At 41.7% G+C, this 20,243-nt stretch overlaps 1 protein-coding gene across 1 annotated transcript in view; it reads right to left on the reverse strand.

Annotated features, from left to right (window-relative positions):
• CBL (Cbl proto-oncogene) overlaps positions 1 to 20,243 on the reverse strand; it is a 41,194-nt gene that overhangs the window by 19,822 nt on the left and 1,129 nt on the right. Inside the window, exons 2-6 of the mRNA XM_014884671.2 lie at positions 14,821 to 15,068; positions 4,300 to 4,446; positions 2,548 to 2,704; positions 925 to 1,046; positions 323 to 460 (exon numbers count right to left, since the gene is read on the reverse strand). Coding sequence (XP_014740157.1) covers positions 323 to 460; positions 925 to 1,046; positions 2,548 to 2,704; positions 4,300 to 4,446; positions 14,821 to 15,068 — 812 coding nt within the window. The remainder of the gene's footprint in view (positions 1 to 322; positions 461 to 924; positions 1,047 to 2,547; positions 2,705 to 4,299; positions 4,447 to 14,820; positions 15,069 to 20,243) is intronic.

Below are 20,243 nucleotides of genomic sequence, written 5' to 3' on the forward strand. Positions count from 1 at the left end.
GGAGGTGAAAAGCAAGGGGTGGGAAGTCAAGGTATTCTGAATGCTAAAGTTTTGGAAGAATTTTATGATTGGAGCAAAATTAAACATGTTATTCTTAAAAGTATTGGTTCAAATTAAGGGTTTGACAAAAAAAAAGGGATTTATGAGAAGGGAAACATTGCTGTACATTTATCATCTGCTACTGCACAGCTTTCCAGTGCAAAGACAGCTGTCAGTAATTCCTGAGTGCCAAAATAGTTCAGCAATGACTTATTCCACTGACAGCAATGGGGCTATTCAAAATGTAATGCTTTGTTGTGCTAATTTTTATCAAGTTACTTACAAGCCTTCCCTGAAGCCATCAATCAGTGCTTGGAAAAGAGGTTTGTTGTGGGGGATTGTCTGGAGAATGTTCCCATCTGCAGTGACGTAGCCAATGGCCCACTGACCCAGGCGGGTACAGCTCAGTCGGAAAATGTAACTGAAAACACACAAAGGCAAAGAAACTTCAGCATGGAACAGACAGAAAAGATTCAATGACAAGCAGGCAGTCATATCAATATCTTTTATATATATATATATATATATATGTATATATTTGTCTGGCCATATCAAGAAAGCAAATAAAATTAGTAGGAATAACTTGATGGTTCGTAGCAGCTTTGCAGGCAGTTCAAAGGGGAACTTTGCAATGTGATACAAAATGAGAAAAGAATCCAGGTGAAATCAAACCCAGAATCCAGAGCAAGAGAAGTTAACATCCTTAAAATCATTTGCTTCAAACCAACTTTCAAAAAGCCAACAAACAAACAGACTACAGGAGGTTTCCATGTTTAAAAGCAGCCCAGAAGTAAGCACACAAGCTGCAGAAAGGAGCACAGATGATCTGTCAGCCCTGCTGCAATCACTGGTGGCAGCCAGAAGCTCCCAGCAGGGCCCTCTCACCTGCCAGGTTTGTGAATGAATTTCTGAAGCCGAGCCTTCACCTCGTCATAGGTGAGGAATGCCATATACCCAGGGTGAGTCACTGCCAGGCTGTTCCAGTTCCTCAGCAAAGATGACCAGGGCTGGGGAAGCACCAAAGAAACAAATTAACCACACACTTCTGGGAAGGGTCAATATTCCTCAATCAAAGGGTTCTTCAGTTAGAGAAACATGTTTCTGTTCCACCACAAATTCAGTAGAGGAAGCAAAACATTTATTCCCATGCAGCATTTGGCATATGAATTTCTTGCTTGTTGGGGAATAATAAAATCATCACCTAAGACAGACCTTAATCAAAACTCTAATAAATACAAAAGGAGAAGTCACTGAGGTCACAGCTTAAGAATAGCCATCAATTGTGCTGCTTCTGCAGAGAAAATGACTCATTCCCCAGACAGGGATAAAGGCAGGAGTTTAATGAGATTATGCACAGGCCCAGGAACCATGACTGGTCTCTCCTACACCGACTTCCTGCATGGCCTGGGGACAGTGGCCTCCCCTCTGTGTCTCAGTTTCACTGTCTGTAACTTGTGACTATTCCTCACCAACCCAACCTCACCAGGGTGTGGCAGGGACTGTGGCTGGTCTCAGATCTGAATAAAGAAACCAGCACACACATCTCAAATATTGCTTAAAATGATGCCCCAAAAGTCATAACAACCATTTGAAATCTCCCAGCCCTGAGAAGGGCTTGGGTGTGTAAATCTCATCTGATTTTTCCAAGTTTTTTAACTGGTCTACAAGAAGGTATCAGCACTCCCTAAGAACTCTGCATCCTCTGGAATGTGCAGCAGCTCTTGACTTGTTCTTTATGTACAACACTTGGAAAAAGTGCTGAATGAGATCAGCTACATTGCAACACCAAACATGGGAATTTTTCATCTAGACATATCTTAATTACAACCCACCCCATCACATGGGAAAAGACAAGTCAGAGCCAAAGAAGTAAGTGATTGTTCTTGTAAATACCCAATTGTACCATCAGAAGCTGTGTTTTTGAATTTAGCACTATTAGAGACTGTGAGGAAGAATTTTACCTACTATAAATATCCCTTCAGTGATACAGAGATTTCTCACACACACAGACACGTTCACAACATCCTGGCTGGGTCAGTTCAAAAGATAGGAAGCCCAAATTTCCATGCTTGATCTCCATCCTGAACAACCCCCCCTTCATGGAAAAAAAATCTGACAATAAAGAAAGGGATGAGGGAAGACAGAGTGATAAACTAAGCTTCACATTTCCTGGCTTGCAGAAGCTGTGTCAGAGCTTCAGTCTCAAAGTGACCTTTGAAAGAGAAAACCTGATTCATGGCAGGATGTTGAATGTGCCTGGGAGTTGCAGTGTATATTTAGGGATTTTTTTTTATTCTACAGCCAGAAATATCACCCACTTTTACTGCAATATGGAATCTTAAATATTACTCTTTAAGGGATGGAGGGCAAAACAAGCAAATCCCATACAGCATAAATAATGTGTGGATTATTTATAATTATATATAATTGTGGCCTGGATAAAAAAAAAAAAGAGTATAACCTGAAGCACTGAGACACTTCAAGTGATTCCCATTCCTCAATTCTCACCTGGAAGAGTCGTGTGAAGATGTCAAACTCAAACACTGAGATGTAGTCATTGCAGGTCAGGTCGATGGTTGATTTGAGGGCCATGGCCTCCAGGCCAGAGCTGATGGGATGCACCTCGTGCAGGGCCTGGCGAAAGCTCTTCCAAGGAACAATGGTCCTGGGGAAAAGCAGGGACACACATAGTGAGAAAATACCAAAATTACAGCCTGGAAAATATTCCAGGCTGGAGCTTCTCAGCTCTGTTCCCAGCCCATGAGCTGGGCCAGCTCAAGGCCAGGGAGAATTTCTCCCAGGGTGATAATTTGGTCAAAATAAAAAGGAATTAATAACAAAATCAAACCCCTGTTGTGGTGTGTGCCCAGGCCCTGGCAATGGGGTGTCTCCTCTCTGAACCAATCTCCTTTTCTCTACTCTTGCTATAAACCCAAGGGTGTTTCTGAATAAACTTGGCTCTTTCCTCCTGTCGTGACAGACACCCATGGAGCTGTGCATCTTATTTCTGCCTCACTTAAAGGGTTAAAACCCCTTCCCACGGCTGCAGGGAAATGCCTGAGGAGCAGCACCACCATGTACACACCTACACATCACCTTTGTGAGTATCCATGTTGTGATAACAAATCAAAAATACCTGCAAGAGATTTACCCACATCACACAAACACAGATTTCTTGGTACTGCAGGAAATCAGTAGCCAAATGAACTTAAAACAATTTGCTCTGCACATGTAAAATTTTGGAGTTAGAAGTCCCTCTCTGGTTTCTCTTTTCCCTCTTTCTGCAGTCCTACCACAGCATCACTTGCTAATAATTTTACAATGTGGCAGCTGGTAGAGAAGGAGTTAAATCTATATGGTTAAAAAAAAAAGCTGCAAAGAACTATCTAAAGAAGGATTAACTGGAAAAGGAAGATAATCAGAAGCCAAAACACAGGCTCCTGTTTAAAAGAAAATTTTCCTTTTTTTAATATATCAAGTGGCATAGAAACAGAAAGAAAATGCCTCACTTCAGACAACTGTGCTATTCATGAGTAAATACATTATGGCTTTTTGTTCTGACAGCTACTAATTAAACTCTTTAGGTGAAGTACCTCAGTTCCCTCAGTTTGAAAGCAGTACCCAATCCATTAACTTTAATCCCCAAACATTGCTGTGAACACCTCCATGGTTCATTTAGCCAGTGTTTCATTAGATACAGAAATTAAACCTGACATTTCAGCACTCTGCACACAAAGATTGTTGCATTTCCCTTTCCCCCTTCACTCTTAGCAAAGCCATTTTGCAAAGAGAAATTCAGAGAAGAAGAGAGGTGAGTAAATGATTAGAGAGATTAATTGGAGGGAAGATGAAAAGAATGAGTATTATGGCTTAGCTAAAGAACAACCCATGTTGGGGGCATGGTAACCTTTGGAAAAAGAAAGGATTATTTGGCATAGCTTGTAGAGCTTACTTTACAAGTTAAAGAATTAAATCAAGGAGAGGAAATTTTAAGCTGAATAATCAAGGGAAGCACTGTGACAATAAAAGAGTCTCCTGGGGAAACTGGGGAAAGATTCATCCACACACATTTAAAACCAGACAGGACAAAAACTGGGAAATTTAATGTAGGAATAATTCCTTACCTCACCCCAGAGAAAGACCAAATGACCAGCAGGTCTCTCCCATCATTTATTTTAACCTTTCTGAACAGAATTCTTTAAAAACACTATGTGCAATTTCCTCCCACACCTCTATTTCTAAGCAGAGTTAGAAACTTACTTTTCACCAAAAGCTTTTCTCCAAAATTCTGCAGCATCTGCCTTGGTGATCCGGAACGTGTCCCCCTGGAAGAGGCCACTGGGGAAAATCCCTTTGAGTTCTGCCAGCATGTGGCTGAATATCAGGGACAATTTGGTCAGGTTCCTCCTGCAAAGGACCATAAAAATGGTTTCTTTTAGAATAAAAAAAGAGTTTAGCATTCTCAGCAAAGCAGAACCAGCATTTATTGCAATTCAAGAATGATGCCAGCATGCAAAGCTTTTATTTGGGGCTCTCTTTCAAGTGTTTCCCCAGCATTCAGAACATCCAAAATATGGGAATTACCAGCAAGGTTTGTGTTTGTCAAGACATTTTCCACAAAGACAAACTCTGTATCATCTCTATAAGGTGGACAGGCAAAAATCCTCCCGTGGAAAAACACATTCACAGAAAATGTGCAAAACCAGTACTCAGACCTCACTTATTGAGTATTGAAGATAAAACCTCATCAGCCTTGGGTCTGAAAATTCCTTCTGAGAGCACATAAAACTACTCCTGCCCCAGACAATGGAAGCTGAATGTCTTTCCAGGTCTCCAGAGGCTCCCAACACAATAGATTTGCTCAGGGCATGTCTAACTGATCATAACAGGCCCAAGCTCCCAAGGGAATGCAGAAACACCTGCAGGTTTTTCCTGAAATGGGAACAACTCACACACAAAAGCTCCATGGTCAGGGCTCTCAAATGTATTGTGTTTAATTATCCAATCTGAATTACAGCTGGTACCTCAAGTCCCTTCTCTGCCTGATGACACTGAGACATCAGGAGTGCTCTATCCCAAAGGATTTGCCCTTTTTTAAATTGGAGTGGGAAAGCTGGAGAAGAGAATAGATATTTTTTGCTATTCTATTTCACCACAGGCAGCTTTCTCTCACTATTTTATCCAAATAAAAGATCCTCTCTTCTCCTCCATTCCATTGCTAGGAAAACTTCCTGAAAAGAGACAGGGAAATTTCGAGGCCAGAGGATTTTTTTTTCACCCCCACATCACGTGCTTGAAGGTAAAAGAAGGAACTGGCATCATGTGGGAAAGAACAACTTGTGAGCTGTGCCCAACACACCAGAACTGCTCAGAAAAGTGCACCAACCACCCAGGCATGGCACAGACTCACTTATGGCACTGATTATTTCAATATTGAACCACAGAGGAAGGGAACATCCCCAGTCACATTGGATTTTCTTGTTTTCCCATCTCTCTCCCTGAGTTTGTTGCTGTTGCAGGAGACATTGGTGATGGCAGCAAACTCCACTCCCCCAGGCTCCAGCCTTTCACCAGTTTCTGGTGTTCTGGTTGGACTGGTTCCTATTCACTTCATCTTGGATGTTTTTCAGATAGCACTTGCTCCAAACATTCCTACTTGAAGGACTTTTCCTGTTAATGTGCCTGATTGCAGAACTGGCCTCTCTAGCCTTTCCACAAAAATTCCCTGGACATTTGGGGCATTTCCCATATTTTCACAGGGTCTAGACTCAAGTGGAAGTGACCATATTGCTTGACAAATATTTACTATTTACCCAGCCCCTCATGAGCCCTTTCTCCATACCCTGAGAGCCTGGGTAGATTAGAAGGGCCCAAAACTCTAAATTTTCTCTGACAGCAGTTCTCTCTTCCCCTTCTTTATTCAGCTACATTTTAATTAGTGTGCTGCTCAAAGTGTTTATGGAAGGCACCAGCTATAGAAGGAATTCTGGTTTTTGTCATTTCATACATGTCCAACAACAGCAGATGCTTGGGATTAACACAAGGAAAAGCCCCAGCTGCTCTTCCAGGAGCTGTCCCAGTCCCCAGCTGTCTCTGGATGTGTTACACACTCACACTGGGTATTTGAAAGCAGTTCTGCAGATTGGGTTTGGCATGTGCAGTAATTCAAAGCTGTGTATTTCTCTTTGCATTTCCGAGGGAAGGCTCAGATTGTGAGCTCGTGGTACAGGAAGATGATTTCACTGTAAATTCACACCCCAGTTCCCTCCCTCATGGAGTTTCCCACCATGTCCCTGCAATGCCTTTTTCTGATAAACACTCGAAAAATTGTAAATCAGAGGTGTGAGCTGTGGACTTCTGAAAGCCCTCACTCCCATAAAATGGCAAAAAAAAAGGAGGGCAGTTTGTGTTAGTGCAAGAAGAAAAAAACAAAGACCAGGCTCTTGTCAATCATTTAATCCATCTACAACCCAGGTAAAAAATTATGGGCTTTTAAAAAATGAATTTATAAAAATAAAGGCTTCAATAAACCTGCTAATGATTTTGTACTCTCCTATTGCTGCCCAGCACAATGTGGGGAATTTTGGGTATGACAGACAACACTTTGATGCATTTCTGACCCTGAACAAGTGCATGGTTTAAACAAAAAACTGCAAGAAGAAGCCAGGGAATATTGCTGGGCCCCACTGTTTATCTCTTCTGCCTCAGCTGAGCTCCAGGAAGTGCTTGCACTCAGCTGAGCACATCAGTTCATGAGAGGAGTAAGAACTTCCTCAGGCTTAAGGATGGATAAACAAATGGTTTTACACACACACATTGAAGGATTTGGTTTCCAAAACTATTTTGGATAGCTGAATATTTGAAATTCACAACTTCTATTTTTTATACATATTCAGTTATATTGTAGGTAAATAACAGGAAAAACCACAGGAAGTGAACATAAAGAGCAGCAAATTGCAAACTGACTTGTACATACAGCAGTTACCAATCCTATGCTGAAAGGACAAACATTGTCTTCATTTTAACAGTTTACATATTTGTAAATGTATGCAGACCAAATAAACACTTGCAATTATAGAGAATATTTTTTTGGCATATCAAAGCTTACTGATGATTGTGTGATTTTATTTTTAGTAACATCAGAACTGTCCTTATTGCCATTGCTTCAGCTAAACAGATGTGAATGTACTCCCAGAAAAAGGAGTTAGATTGGAGATTCCCAAACAATTTTGGCCACAGACCTCCAGCAATATCCCATGATGACCATTTTTCAAATGGTTAAAATTAAACATTACAAGAATTAATTAAAACGAAATCTTACAAATGAAAAGAATTAAATGGGAAGAGCTGACTGCAGCACCTGAATCCTGCTGCTGGGCAATTGAAAGTGCTGTCACCCAAGCAGTGCTGAAAACGTTACCCAGGGAGCTCAGGCCACATCAGTGAAGTGTCCCCAGCGTGTGCAGCAGCTGCAGCAACAGCTGTGCCAGCTTCAAAGAACCAGAGCTACTTGTGTTCTGTGCTTACAGCAACAGCTCAGGTGAGATTTCACACGTGCATGTGCAAAGCTTTCGGTTTATTAGGGTTGGAAATAATGAATCAACAAGTAAAAAGCCCAATTTTTTTTTCTCCACTGTGTACAGTAAACAAATGTTGCACTTGGGACGAACACCTGCAGCTCGACATGGAGGGATCAGTCCTTGTGCACACAGAGTGAGCTGAGAATTGTTCTGTAAGAGCCCAGACACAGCTCCAGAGCCTGCTCAGTCCCTGCTCTCAAACCCTGCTGCCTCTGCACTCACCAGGCTCTGAAGACACAACTTTGGGGAACCAAAACCAGCACAAAGCAAGAGTTTCTTCAGTTACCCCATGCCCACAGACAGGATCCCCCCTCCTTCCTGCTCTGAGCCCCCTCTGCTGTGGTTCTGCTCCTTCCTTCCTGCCTCACCATGGGTTTGCTGCACGCATTTCTGTACAATTCAAGAGGCTGAGGAGAAATTTCCAGGTGCAGCCCCCTCCTGCCAGCCCCAGCTGGGGGTTCTGGTGCTGTTGTCTCCCCCCCCAGACCCTCAGCAGATTTTTCTTTTCCAGTTTCCTGGACAAAAGTGTTTGTCCATTGTATGGCTCTGTCTTGGAAAGCCACTGAAGGCAGAGAATGGTTTCATCAGGGATGTGTCTCTCAGCCACGTTGACACAATTAGTTAAATTAATGTGCTTTGTGACTAAATGCCTTTTCCCCTCAAGGCAACGTCAACGTGGCACAACCATTTCTGCCACTGCCAGCTACAATTTTTCATTTTCTTTCAGTATTTCTCAGCTACTTCAGAGCCACCCAGCTGACACAGTATAATTTAGTTGCTCACACGTAGCAAGGATCAGCTCCACAGGCTGATTTAGTCACAATATTGTGCTCACATGCCATCATTTGACATGCACACGCTGTCGTGTCTGCAAAGCTCATCCTGCTCAAGGCATGTCACAAACACAGAGGAATTCTGAGCTGTAGCACAAGAAACCAACCTCAAAATGCTTCACTTCTCTGTAATTATTGTCCTTATTTCTTATTCTTACACTCTTACCACCAGATTCTGTTTAGGTGACAGGGTTAGCATGCACTAGATAAAGTGCAAGCTCCACTACTTATGAAAACACAAACCACAAACCCACAGGTTTTTTCCTATAACTACATCTTACAATTTTATACTTGAAGAGCTAAAAAAACTTAATATAAAAAAAACAAAAACCCAAAACCAAAACCAACCAGCTAACGACTCCAACAAGTAAAATGCACCTTTCAGAAACCACAAAGATGTGAGGTGCTCATGTCACAGGGGCTTTCAGATGCACCAGGCACGAGCAGTTTGATTTGCCTGGCTTCAAACAGAAGAATATTCTGTGCTGCCACCCCAGCCAGGAGTTTTGTGTGTGTGTGCTCATGTTCACAGGAGCAGTGAATGGAAATGCTCGAGGTGATCCCAAGCTGGTTTTTTGTAACCCTGAGGCTGCTCCTCACCACGCAGCCATCGAGGTTAAAAATAGAAACAGCGGAACTACTTTCAACCAAACTTGCAACACAGGAAGTGAATGAAATTCCACTTAACTATTGCTGGCTCAACAGAAGGCACCTCACAGAGTAACAGTTAGAGGATTTCCTCAGAGTAACTAAAAGAACAGATTAATATTACATTTATTGCTTGTTCTATAGAATTTTTCACCATCAGCTCTTCCTTTTTCAGTGCTTTAAGTATTACAGGGCACTTTCCTTATGCTCTGCTGTACCCTGGCAGTTTTTTTTTTTTATTTTATTTAACGCCTTGAGTTTTGTGAGCAGAGCCTGTCCATCACTTCAGGAGATCAAATAAAACACACTGCAAGCCATAAACCACCCAAAACTGTTAGATATTCTTATCAGTATGCAAATAACTGTGACTGACGTGAAGCAGAAAGGACATGAGGCCACTGTGCTGACCACAAGGACCAAACCAACCGGCCTTTAAAGGATTTGGACTTCTTATTTTAGGCACAAGTGTTGGTATTATATTTTTTTCCACTGTTATGAAGCTAAAAGCCCACTTTTAAAATTTAAATTTTAGAGAAAATGCTTTAAAGAGAGGAATACATTTGGTATTATTAATGGGCTTTAAAGAGCTCAACACATATTCAGAAGACTGACAAGGTAAAGGATAAAACTCTCACTTAGGTAACAGATTAATTTATTTTACCAGATTCAAGGGGATTACACAACAAATGTACTGCTCAGGACACTTCTCATTATACCTAATTCTGGGCTCTCTGCACTGGAATCAAAATTTGTATTTCAGGGGCTGCTTGCAACAGTTGAAGAGAAAACCAGAGCACAAAAGCCCTGTCTCCAAATCAAGGAAAATTCCATATTTCATGATTCATCTTCAGCCACCTCAAAACTGCCTTGGATACCAAGGGGGAAGGACAAGGAGCTGGGGTAGGTTCAGACTAGATATTGAAAATATTGAATATCTTTATTCTGTATTTAATTATTTAGTTTATTTATTTAATAATCTTTAATATCTTTATTCTAAAGGTGGGCAGCCCTGGCACAGCTGCCCAGAGGAAGCTGTGACTGCCCCATCCCTGGGAGTGCCCAAGGCCAGGTTGGCACAACCTGGGGCAGTGGGAGGTGGCAGGGGATGGGATTGGCTAAAATCCAAGCCCAAAAATCCCAAATGTGACATCCCAGCCCTGAACACCCCAGCCAAGCACCCAAGAGACACCATACACTTGCCAAGTAGCAGCAGCAGCAGCACATTTTTGCCAGCATGGAGAAATCCATCACATTTCTAATGATAATTACTACAAATGAACCAACGTGCTTGTAATTCCACCCACAACAGCAAGCCCACAGACTCCCCATAAAACTCTACAATTTTATAGGCTCTGAGAGGAAAGAAGAATAAAAATCTTCCTTGCTTATTATGCAATCAGCTGAAATCTTACATTTGTCCACAAATTGATTCTCAAGATGGTGGTCCAATCTTCGACAGAGAGAAAACTATAATGAATGCAAGCTTAAGCCAATTATGCTAAGTGTTACTTAAGTTCCAAAACTATCACCTAAACTGCAATTTAAAACCAAATTAGAAAGAAATAATTCACATTCCTCCCCTCCAACAACATTTACATGATAATGAATTTCTGCTTGGGTAATAAGCAGTTAGTTAGTGTTCATATGCTGGAGCCTGGCAAGGAAAGCTTTCTTGTGGGCAGCTTTGGAGCCTGTTCTTTTCTTTAAGATGTTCTAATTTAAATGCAGATGTAGACTTCACACTAGTGGGTTTTGTTTACAAAAAAAAAAAAAAAAAAAAAAAAAGAAAAAAAAAAGTGCTGCTGCATTAGAAGGAAGTGACAGAAAGAGGACTCAGCACCATTTTGAGTTCCACATTTTGCACTATCTCATTTTCACTGGGCAGGAATGTGTGCAAGAGGTCTCAAAAATGAGATTACAGCACCAACCCCCCTCCTCCCAGAGGCTTTTCTGGTTCAGGGGTTAACATAAGTGTTTTCCAACTTTTTCCTCTTTAAATTCCAACCTTTTTCTTTTTATTTTTTTTCTTTTTTTTTATTTATTCTCTCCAAGTCATTCTTCATGCACTTCCTTCCCCTTCAGAGATATGCATGGTCATTTCCAGGAGACATTAAACACTGGTAGCTTTTTCCTGTGTAAATTAGTGAGTCTTAACATTGGAGCTGGAGAAGAATATGAAATCCTGCTGAGCCAGCATCCCCTAAGCTGTTGTCAGAACAATTAAACAATTAAAGCTTTTTTTCATCTCCATGCTCTATGGAAAAAAGTTTATTATATTCCCTGCTTAACCCCATTTTCTCTACAGATATATTTATTTTAACTGACATTGTTAACAGTTTGTTTCACACAGCTGAACTAGAAAAATAACTTGTTCTATTCTTTAAACATCCAGTTCACATCCTGAAAAATTACTTCTCCTCACTCACCCTGCAGCTTCCATAGCTGTGTTCTAATGTGGAAATATTTGCAGTGCTCGGATTTTATTTAGAAAATAACCTCTCTGAATTTTCCCTCGTTATAGGCTGGTTTAACATAATTAGTAAATTCTATTATTTGGTGATAAATGGACTCTTCAGCCTAATTAATCCCTTCCCAAGGAACAGACAATTCCTCTACCTGTCTCCTGATCAACAAACTATTTTTCACTCCTGCCATGTCAAGTATAACCCATTTACACAACTGCAAAACCACTGCTGCAAGAAATCATTTATGTAGTGTGGAAAGCTGACAAATTGCAGCTCCTCTGTGCAAGCAAGAGGGCTGAGAAGTAAAAGCTTCCTGCAATGGAAACAGAAAAAAAAAAATAGCCCAGCAAAAGCACTTAGCCTCGAAATGAAACTGAAATCGAGATCTGAGGCAGGTTCAGCATGTTCAGAGTAAGAATGGCACTGTCAAGCAATGGAACCAAATATATTTATTTCATCTTTTTTTTGTTGTTGTTAAAAAAGAAACTCAAGAAGTTCACAATAGAGAAGTCACGTATTTACCCCTGGATCTATAAAGAAAAGGAAGCAGCACCTCTGGAAATGTGCTCAGCCCCAAGAATTCCTAATTCCTGCACACAGCCAACCAATCATTGAATGATTTGCCTTTACCTTATTGCAAGCATACAACAAAATATCCAAAATTATTAATTCTAGAAACACTAATTGATTCCAAGTCTGCAGATGTTACTTTTAGCTATCAAAACTCAGAGGAGCAACACAGATCTCTAATAAAAACCCCAAAGCCACCAAGCTGCATCTGATCTACTCCCTAAAATTCAGTTTTAAACAGTACCCAGAAGTTACTGCTTGTACCTATCAGTCAGGAAATGAGCACAGAGCTTTAAAAGCACCCTGAGCAGCATGAATTTTTTAACAGACATGGAAGTGAGCTAAAGCAGAATTTAAATAGCATCTTGAAAGCTCTCCTAACAAAATAAGTGAGTTCTCCTCACAAAAAATCACAGCATGAGTTGAAGGCAGGAGAGGTACAGCCATGGTTAATTTATAGATTTATAGTCTGAACCACTGCACACCAAAACCACAGAGCTACAGAGACATCCCAAATGTCTGAGAGGAAATACACAAAGAGCAAGCTGGAAATAATAAGAATAGAAGGGTGATGTCCAAGTGATCAGGGCACTTCTGATCCTATTTCAGTCATTTTTCATGACTGGTCTGTAGGAGCAAACTACAGCTTTGCCACTGCTCATGCAAATGTCAAAATTGTGCCTTTTGTTCTACACCAGGAGCCATTTGGGAGAGAAAATAAGGTCATACACGACAGGAGGCAAAATGAATGCAAAGTCTGCAAGGGAGGAGGAAAAAAGCTTCAAGAACAACAGGGAAAAAAAAAAAGTCGGAAAAGTCAAAACAATGCATTTATTAAAATATCAAAGTCCTGTTCTCAAAACACTGCAGACTGCAGGCCACAGACCTGCATGAGATCAAGAGGAAACTAGATTATATATATATAAAAATAAGTATATAAATATATATATATATATGCACATATACACACTGCCATGAGTACATTCCCAATGAATACCAGATCCAGGTTGTATTTGTTTGCTTTACAGACTGCTGACCATCTTCCAGAAAGCTCCTCCCACACTTGGAGTATTCAAATTTATACACTTGGAGTATTCAAATTTATTAATGTACTAATCAACTATTACAAATTATTATTAATATTGACAAAAGTTTATTAATTCTTACAAAAAAGATTAGTATTTTTCTTCAGCTCTTAGCAAGATGAGAAAATTTCAGTTTCTTCACCTTAGATTAGCATACATATTTTATATCTATAGGTGCATTTGTAGCAGAAATTCATTTAATTAAATTAACTAATTAATTAATTAAATTAACAAAGAGCACTGAAGTGATTGGGTTCCAAGAGCTCCCACAACCATGGAACCTGGCACTGGCAGTGCAGCATTTAACAGAATCTCCAAAACAAAACCCCTCATTCTTTGGGTAGGTATCTCTTGAACTGGTACACAAATCACATGCACTGACTGCTCTAATCTTGTCCCTTTTTGGGACAAATTAAAGAATGGAGAATGTCCCCAAGCTCAGCACCAGCACAAGGAAAAGCTCTCTGCTGTTACCCCTTTAGGACCAAGCAGCCACTGCTGCTTCCTGGGCTGTGCAGAAGCAGAGGAAGATGCCATGAGAGTGGCCAGGATGTGATGCTGTTTTAATGCTTGTGTTTAACACAAGTCTCCCCACAGTTCCTTCCCTGCTAAAGCTGTTTATTCACAAATGGGACAATTAGCAATTCCCCCAGGACTCCCATGCCTGCTGTGAGAACAGCAGCCTGTGCTGCAGCCCTGACATTCCCATCTATCAATCTGCATTTCCCTGCTCCCTCCAGTCAATTAGCTGGATTACAAACCAACTAGGATGATTAACCCTCTGGAATTACTTCTCTTTGCTCCTCTCTGAATAAACAAGGCACTGGAGGTGGGATTTTGGATTCATGACTGACACAGCCATCATTCACTCATCAGATTTATGTCCAGATTTATGACAGATCACAATACACACACAGTTAACAACACTCCAGAAAGAAACTTCCATTTCTTAATCCATTCTGCCACACAGCCAGTAGCAATCCAAGCAGCACCAGCAATGCCTGCTGGAGCCACTGTCACAGCCTTTGGTTGGAACTCAGTATCATGGAATATACTACACAGAGTTCAATATTAAACCAGAAACATGTGCCAGCACTTTTTCCCCCTGCAGTAATTCCAAGCTGTTGCCAGGCTGTTAACCACATTCTCCCCAGGGCAATTATGTTCAGCCACTGGGTGGTTTTCACACTTTTTCCACTCTTTTTTTTAAACTTCAACATCTACTTCAAAAACCTGACATGAGTTTAGTGTTACAAATGTATGCCTCGTATATCTCTGCCTGTTAGACCTTGCACAAATGTGTAAGATTCATCTTTCCCAGAGCTTTATTCTACTCTGAAACCACCTTGTCTTTCCTTTTCTCAAAGTAATGAGGTAACACCTTCTCAGGTACATTAAATTCATATTAATTTGTTCAAGAGAGCCTTATATTCAGCAAGTGCAGTTTTTACCTCCACATGTCTTTTTATTTAAGTGCTGCTCACCTTGAAGATGCCCCTTGACCTCAGCTCTGTGAGCTGACAACTGATCTACATTAACACAACACTTCCAACGCATCGAATTCCTCCAACAAACACTTGAAACCATTTCTCTGTGTTACCTAGGCTGGGAGTTCTCCTCATACATCCGTTCCTTCCCTTCCTTGAAGAGGCTGATGGTCTGCTTGGTTTTTTTCATCAGGTTCTCCATGAAGACCCTGAAATACTCGTTCTCTCCCAGGGTCTCCATCTTGCCCTCGTAGCGGGACAGGATGGTGCGCAGGTGCTGGTAGGTGTCAGGCAGCAGGTCCAGGATGTAGGGAGGACTGTTCTTTAGGGCCAGTTTGGGGTTTTGGCACAGACGTACCACCTGTGGGGAATGGGGAAAGCAGCTTGGTGAAAAGCCAAGGAGAGGAGCACGATCAGGGGTTCAACACAATTCGCCGTCACAAACACAACGCTCTGAAACGTTTGCTGCAACAAAGTCCCATTTGTTGGCTGAGTCCAGATTCAATCACAGAATCATTGAGGCTGGAAAACACCTCTGAGATCGAGCCCAACCTGGTCCCCACCTCACCAACCAGAGCAGAGCACTGAGTGCCACTCCAGGCATTCCTGGGCAGTTCCTTCCAAAGCCTGACCACCCTTTCCGTGGAGAAATTCCTCCTGATGTCCCACCTGAACCTTCCCTGGTGCAGCTCGACATCATTTCCTCTTGTCTTGTCACTGCCTGCCTGGAGCAGAGCCCAACCCCCAGCTCGTTATAACTTTCTTTCAGGGAGTTTTGGAGTGATAAGGTCTCCCCTGAGCCTCCTTTTCTCCAGGCTATTTTCTCCAGATAGTGAGCCCAGCCACCATAAAAGAATGCAATTTCTGGGCTGAAGTGCATGTGGACTGATGAAACTCATGATAATAAATTTATGTGACAGGGGAGGGGAAAGGAAGCCACTTCACCATCTGCCATAGCCAAATTTTTCCATTATCTAAACTGAGAGAATTAAAGGGGGAGTTGATGGCAAAGCAACCACTTGAAAAATTAAGTAGTGAACTTTCAGTTATAGAAAGAGCTGCAATTAGAGTTGTGAGGTCAGTTTTGGATCAAGTTTATAAGGTAAGAAACAACAATCTAACACTTCTAGATTCTGTGATTTCCAGCCAACTTGAGCACAAAATGTAGCTACACTTTCCTAAAGTTCTTCCCTATAATGAATTTTATCTGGCTGCTTAACACCCAGAATATAAATGAGGTCTAAATGACACTGCCAGGTATGAGGAATTATAGATATCAAACAGTGCAGAATGCAAAACTTAAGTAAAGTGGGTAAGAAAAAGCAGAAGAACAATTTAACATCTTTTTGCAGTACCTCATTTCCACAAAACCTTGTGAAACCTTCAAGAGGAATTGAGCAGTTCCCTACAGTGCACACTTAAATACCTACTTCCCTTAAACATGGATGGTAAACAGAGTCATTCCTTCTGAAACAGTGTTTTAGCACTTTCACTTTGCCATTTTAGGTATGTGCAAAAAGCAACCTTGTCAAGTGACACCTCCAATTTTATCTGCATTACAGCCTGTACCAAGAGCTGACCTGAGAAAGGCTCAATTTCAGCCAAGAGAAATGAACACAGTGTATCAAAACTCAAACCAGAAAAATCAGACTGCCGGTAAAAAAAAAAAAAACAAAAAAAAAAACCACCTAAAAAAACCTCTGCAAGAACACATAGGAAAAACAAACTACCAAAACTTTCCCTCCATTTTGAGGAGGCTGCCAAGGTCTTAAGATAAAGAGATGGATGGCCAGACAGCTGACTTAGTCAATTGATGCTGATGCCTCAACTGCTGCTTCCTTGGAGCCAGTGAACATTGTACAATGAACCATATCAACAAATTGAGTCAACACATTTGTGCCCTGCAAAAAAAAAAAGGAGTTTCACTATGAGCATGAATAGGTTCTAAATATGTTCCTCAGACCCAGCTGAGCTGTGCTCTGGGCAGCAAAACCTTTTCTTCAGCAGAAATTGTTTATTCTACAGTGGGTTTAAAACCTTAACACAGTCAGCTCTGAGGAGGAAGCCACATTAAGCAAGCAGAGTCTGCACTTCCCTCAGCCAGCTGGAAATAGAGAACAACCTGACTGTTACCCTCTGAAAACACCCAGCTATGGGAGCAGCAGACCTGCTGCATCTCAGACTTTGATATCAATTACAACAATTCCCCTACAGCAGCACAGAGTTCTGCAAACTGCTCATTCTCAGAGCCCCTGTAAAATGCTTCCCAAGAAGCAAATACCACAAACAGTTAACAGAAAGGTCAAAACTGCTGATATTCTACTATCAAATCAGCTTCTTTATTTACCAAGCAGACCAAAATTAGCTAAGAGAGCAGTTAAACACCACTGCATAACTAGGAACTGCATAACTGCTTCCTCCTGAGCAAACTTGGTGGTTTTATAACACAGCAGCAACCAAAGCAGTGGCATTTTCCTTGTTTCTCTAACGTGTGCACTTGCAGCATCATGACAACATCCAAAGGAATGTTCCCAGCCCTGGGAACAGCTGCCCCTCAGCAGCCTTCCACAGGGACCAGCAACGTGGAAGGAAATAGAGCAAAAAGCAGAAAAATATTTTTTTGTTTAGGTGTGATGGCAACGAACAGAAGCAATCCATGGTTTTAAATTATCATTCAAAAGTTTGCCTGGTTTATGTTGTGTTCTCTGAGGAACAAAACTTTCAGGGAGGCATTTTTGGGTTTTTAGACACACCAATAAAGCAGTGAAGAGAGGTGGCCTGTGAAGAACCTAAAAATTGACTTCACCCATTTCCATTTTCCAAATGCAAGTCAAAAACCCAGTTTTCCCAACTGGGTTTTGAGGAAGCAATCTGTTACCAACTAATTCTAGGAAAAATAATCTCATCTAGATCTTTGAGGCCTGGAACTGAATCTTTCCCCTCAACAATCTGCAGCTTGCCTTGACTAATTCTGGATTTAAGAGTCCCTTCCAGGACAGTTCTGAAAACACATTTTTTCCTTCCTTTAGCAGCTGAACAACAAACTGTCCAGTGTAAGCCAACAGCAAAACAAAGCCTACTCAAACATCTCTTATCTCTTGCTAGATTTGTGTCTGGCCTTTCTTCTACTCACAATGAAGGTGACCTGCAGTGGCACTTCTCTATATCAGTTCTAGGAACTGAATGGCATCAGGAAACCCTTTAGAGAAGCTTTATCTCAAAGCTCCTCTTCCTCCTCCGTGCCTTCCTACATTTATTCCACTCTGCTCCATCCCAAGCAGCTCATGACTAACCCACTTATTCCTCAAATACCACCCACAGCAGTGAACTCCAGGGGGCTGCATTTAATCTCTGTTCTGCAGAGAAATGCATCAATATCACCTCGTTCAGTTGAATGGGAGCATCCAATGGGGATGGAAAGGGCTATTTTATGTCCAAGCTCTGTGTGACCACGTGGAGCTGGGGGAGGAATGGTACTGACAAAAAAATTAGAGCTTCAAATGAAAGAATCTGAAAGACATAAATATGTCAGGCAGCTTATGGAGAGCATTACAGGGAAAATATTTGGACAAGAATCAACTTGCATAGGAAATTCATCAGTCACATCCGAAAGCAGAAATGCACGAATACTTTGACAACACCAGCTAATTATGCAGACTAACAAATGAGGTCGTGAGTGTAGTGTACCCACACAGACACAGCACGCAGCTCTCAGAAGCAAAAACATCATCTATTAAACATGCACACAAGCAGGTTTTTTTTATCTGCACCTGGAATTTCACATTCTTGGCCCAGAAATCTAACTCGTTCTCAACACCTTCCATTCATTTAGCTCTTCTCACCATGAGCTTCTTGGGGTTTTTGCTACACCACTAAAAAGATTTTAATTCAGATGTGCTCTCTTGAGCGTGCATAAGTACAGCTGAAATCTAACTGAAATCTGAAAGGCTTTTCAGAGCCAGGTCTCTCCTTTTGTACAAACCAGACTGAACAAGACTTCAAGCCTGAGAGTGTCTGGATGCTGCCTAGGAGTAAACCTGGAGTCAAAAGAGGTTGATGTCACTTGTGACAAACACAGCAGCAGCCTTGGCTTTTCTGTGAGTGGAGAGAGAACACATCCAACCGGCTACAAAGACCTAAAGCTGTGAAATTTCCCCCTAGAAAACATCCCACTGCATTTTAAAATGCCACGATAATCAGCTTTTTTCAGGCTAGTCTTTTCCTTCGAATAGAGCAGGTTATGAGGTCAAACACAAGTTGCCATCTCTATCTACACATTCTATATATGAAGGTGTGCATTTTTACAGCTTACACTTATTTAGGGTCCTGTTTTGATGCCCAAACTGCCTTTCCTACATTAGCACTTAGCCCTCAGTGTCTGTAACAGAGCCAATGGCACTTCTCAAAAGGGCTTTTTCCTTTGCCCCAGTCTCACTGTAGGTGATCAAAGCTCATCACAGGCACAGCAAGGCACAGTATAAACCATGGCTTTTGTTGAGCCAGCCAGCACAGAGTGATTTCTTGGCAGGAATATAATTTAATACGCTTTAAAGAAGTCATTTGCTCTGCCTGCTTTTAGCACCTACTGCAGGAGGTTCAGGCACTGCATGGATAAACAATGCAGGGGAAAGAGAAGGAAAATGCATAAGGCCTGAGGGGCAATTGCATGAGGGATGCCCAAAATCCCTGCCTGCTCTGCTCCCAGAGGGGAAGGAGGTGGCCAGGTTAGAGTCCCCAATGCCTGGGGGCAACTTGGGTGATGCTCTTACTCCACACTACTTTTAGGTGTAGAACTCAGTGTGATAAAATGCACTGCACATTTCAGACTGCAACATGTCTAGCCCAGCCTTGATTTTGGGGTTGAACAGTTATTATCAATGAATATTCCACAAAAACGTTAGATTTTTATTTTGTGTCTATTTCTGAGTGCCTGCACTCATTCACTTGATCGTTTCCTGACAACTCCCCGGGATTTCTGAAAACACTGGACTGACCAGCACACCTAACCAGGCCAGTAAATCAAATATCCCATCACACCAACAGGCCAAAAGGTCTGGTGTCCTGCCCCCGGCAAGAGCCATTTCCTGGCATTTTAAAAGGAGGAGGAGGAGGAGAGGAAAGTCTTAATGACCCCAGAGAGCCCCTCCTAAAGGTGTGGGACTGGAAAAAGGCCTTTCCAACTCCCACGCCACAAGTTTTTCTTGTTTAACATCACTTGATACTTTATCTTTCTGTAACTACATGTTACAGTTATTGCAAAAGGGTTCATTCAGGCTTTCACATTTTTTCCTCAGCTCCCAGTTTTAAGGGAAAGGTTTTGTCCTGAGTGCAGCAACACATTCCTGTCCATTCCAAAAGGAATAATCTGACTGCCACAAACCTTCATGCACTATCCACACACCAGCTCTAACACAGGCCAAAGCACACCTTCCAAGGAGCAAATTCTAGACTTTTCCCTTATCCTGCTGCTGTCACCACCTGCAGCTCCCCACCAGCCCCTACCCATTCCCAGCACCACCAGTGCCCACCCTGGCAC

The sequence above is a fragment of the Sturnus vulgaris genome, chromosome 23, assembly GCF_052056855.1.
Source record: "Sturnus vulgaris isolate bStuVul1 chromosome 23, bStuVul1.hap1, whole genome shotgun sequence".
Taxonomy (NCBI): Eukaryota; Metazoa; Chordata; class Aves; order Passeriformes; family Sturnidae; genus Sturnus; species Sturnus vulgaris.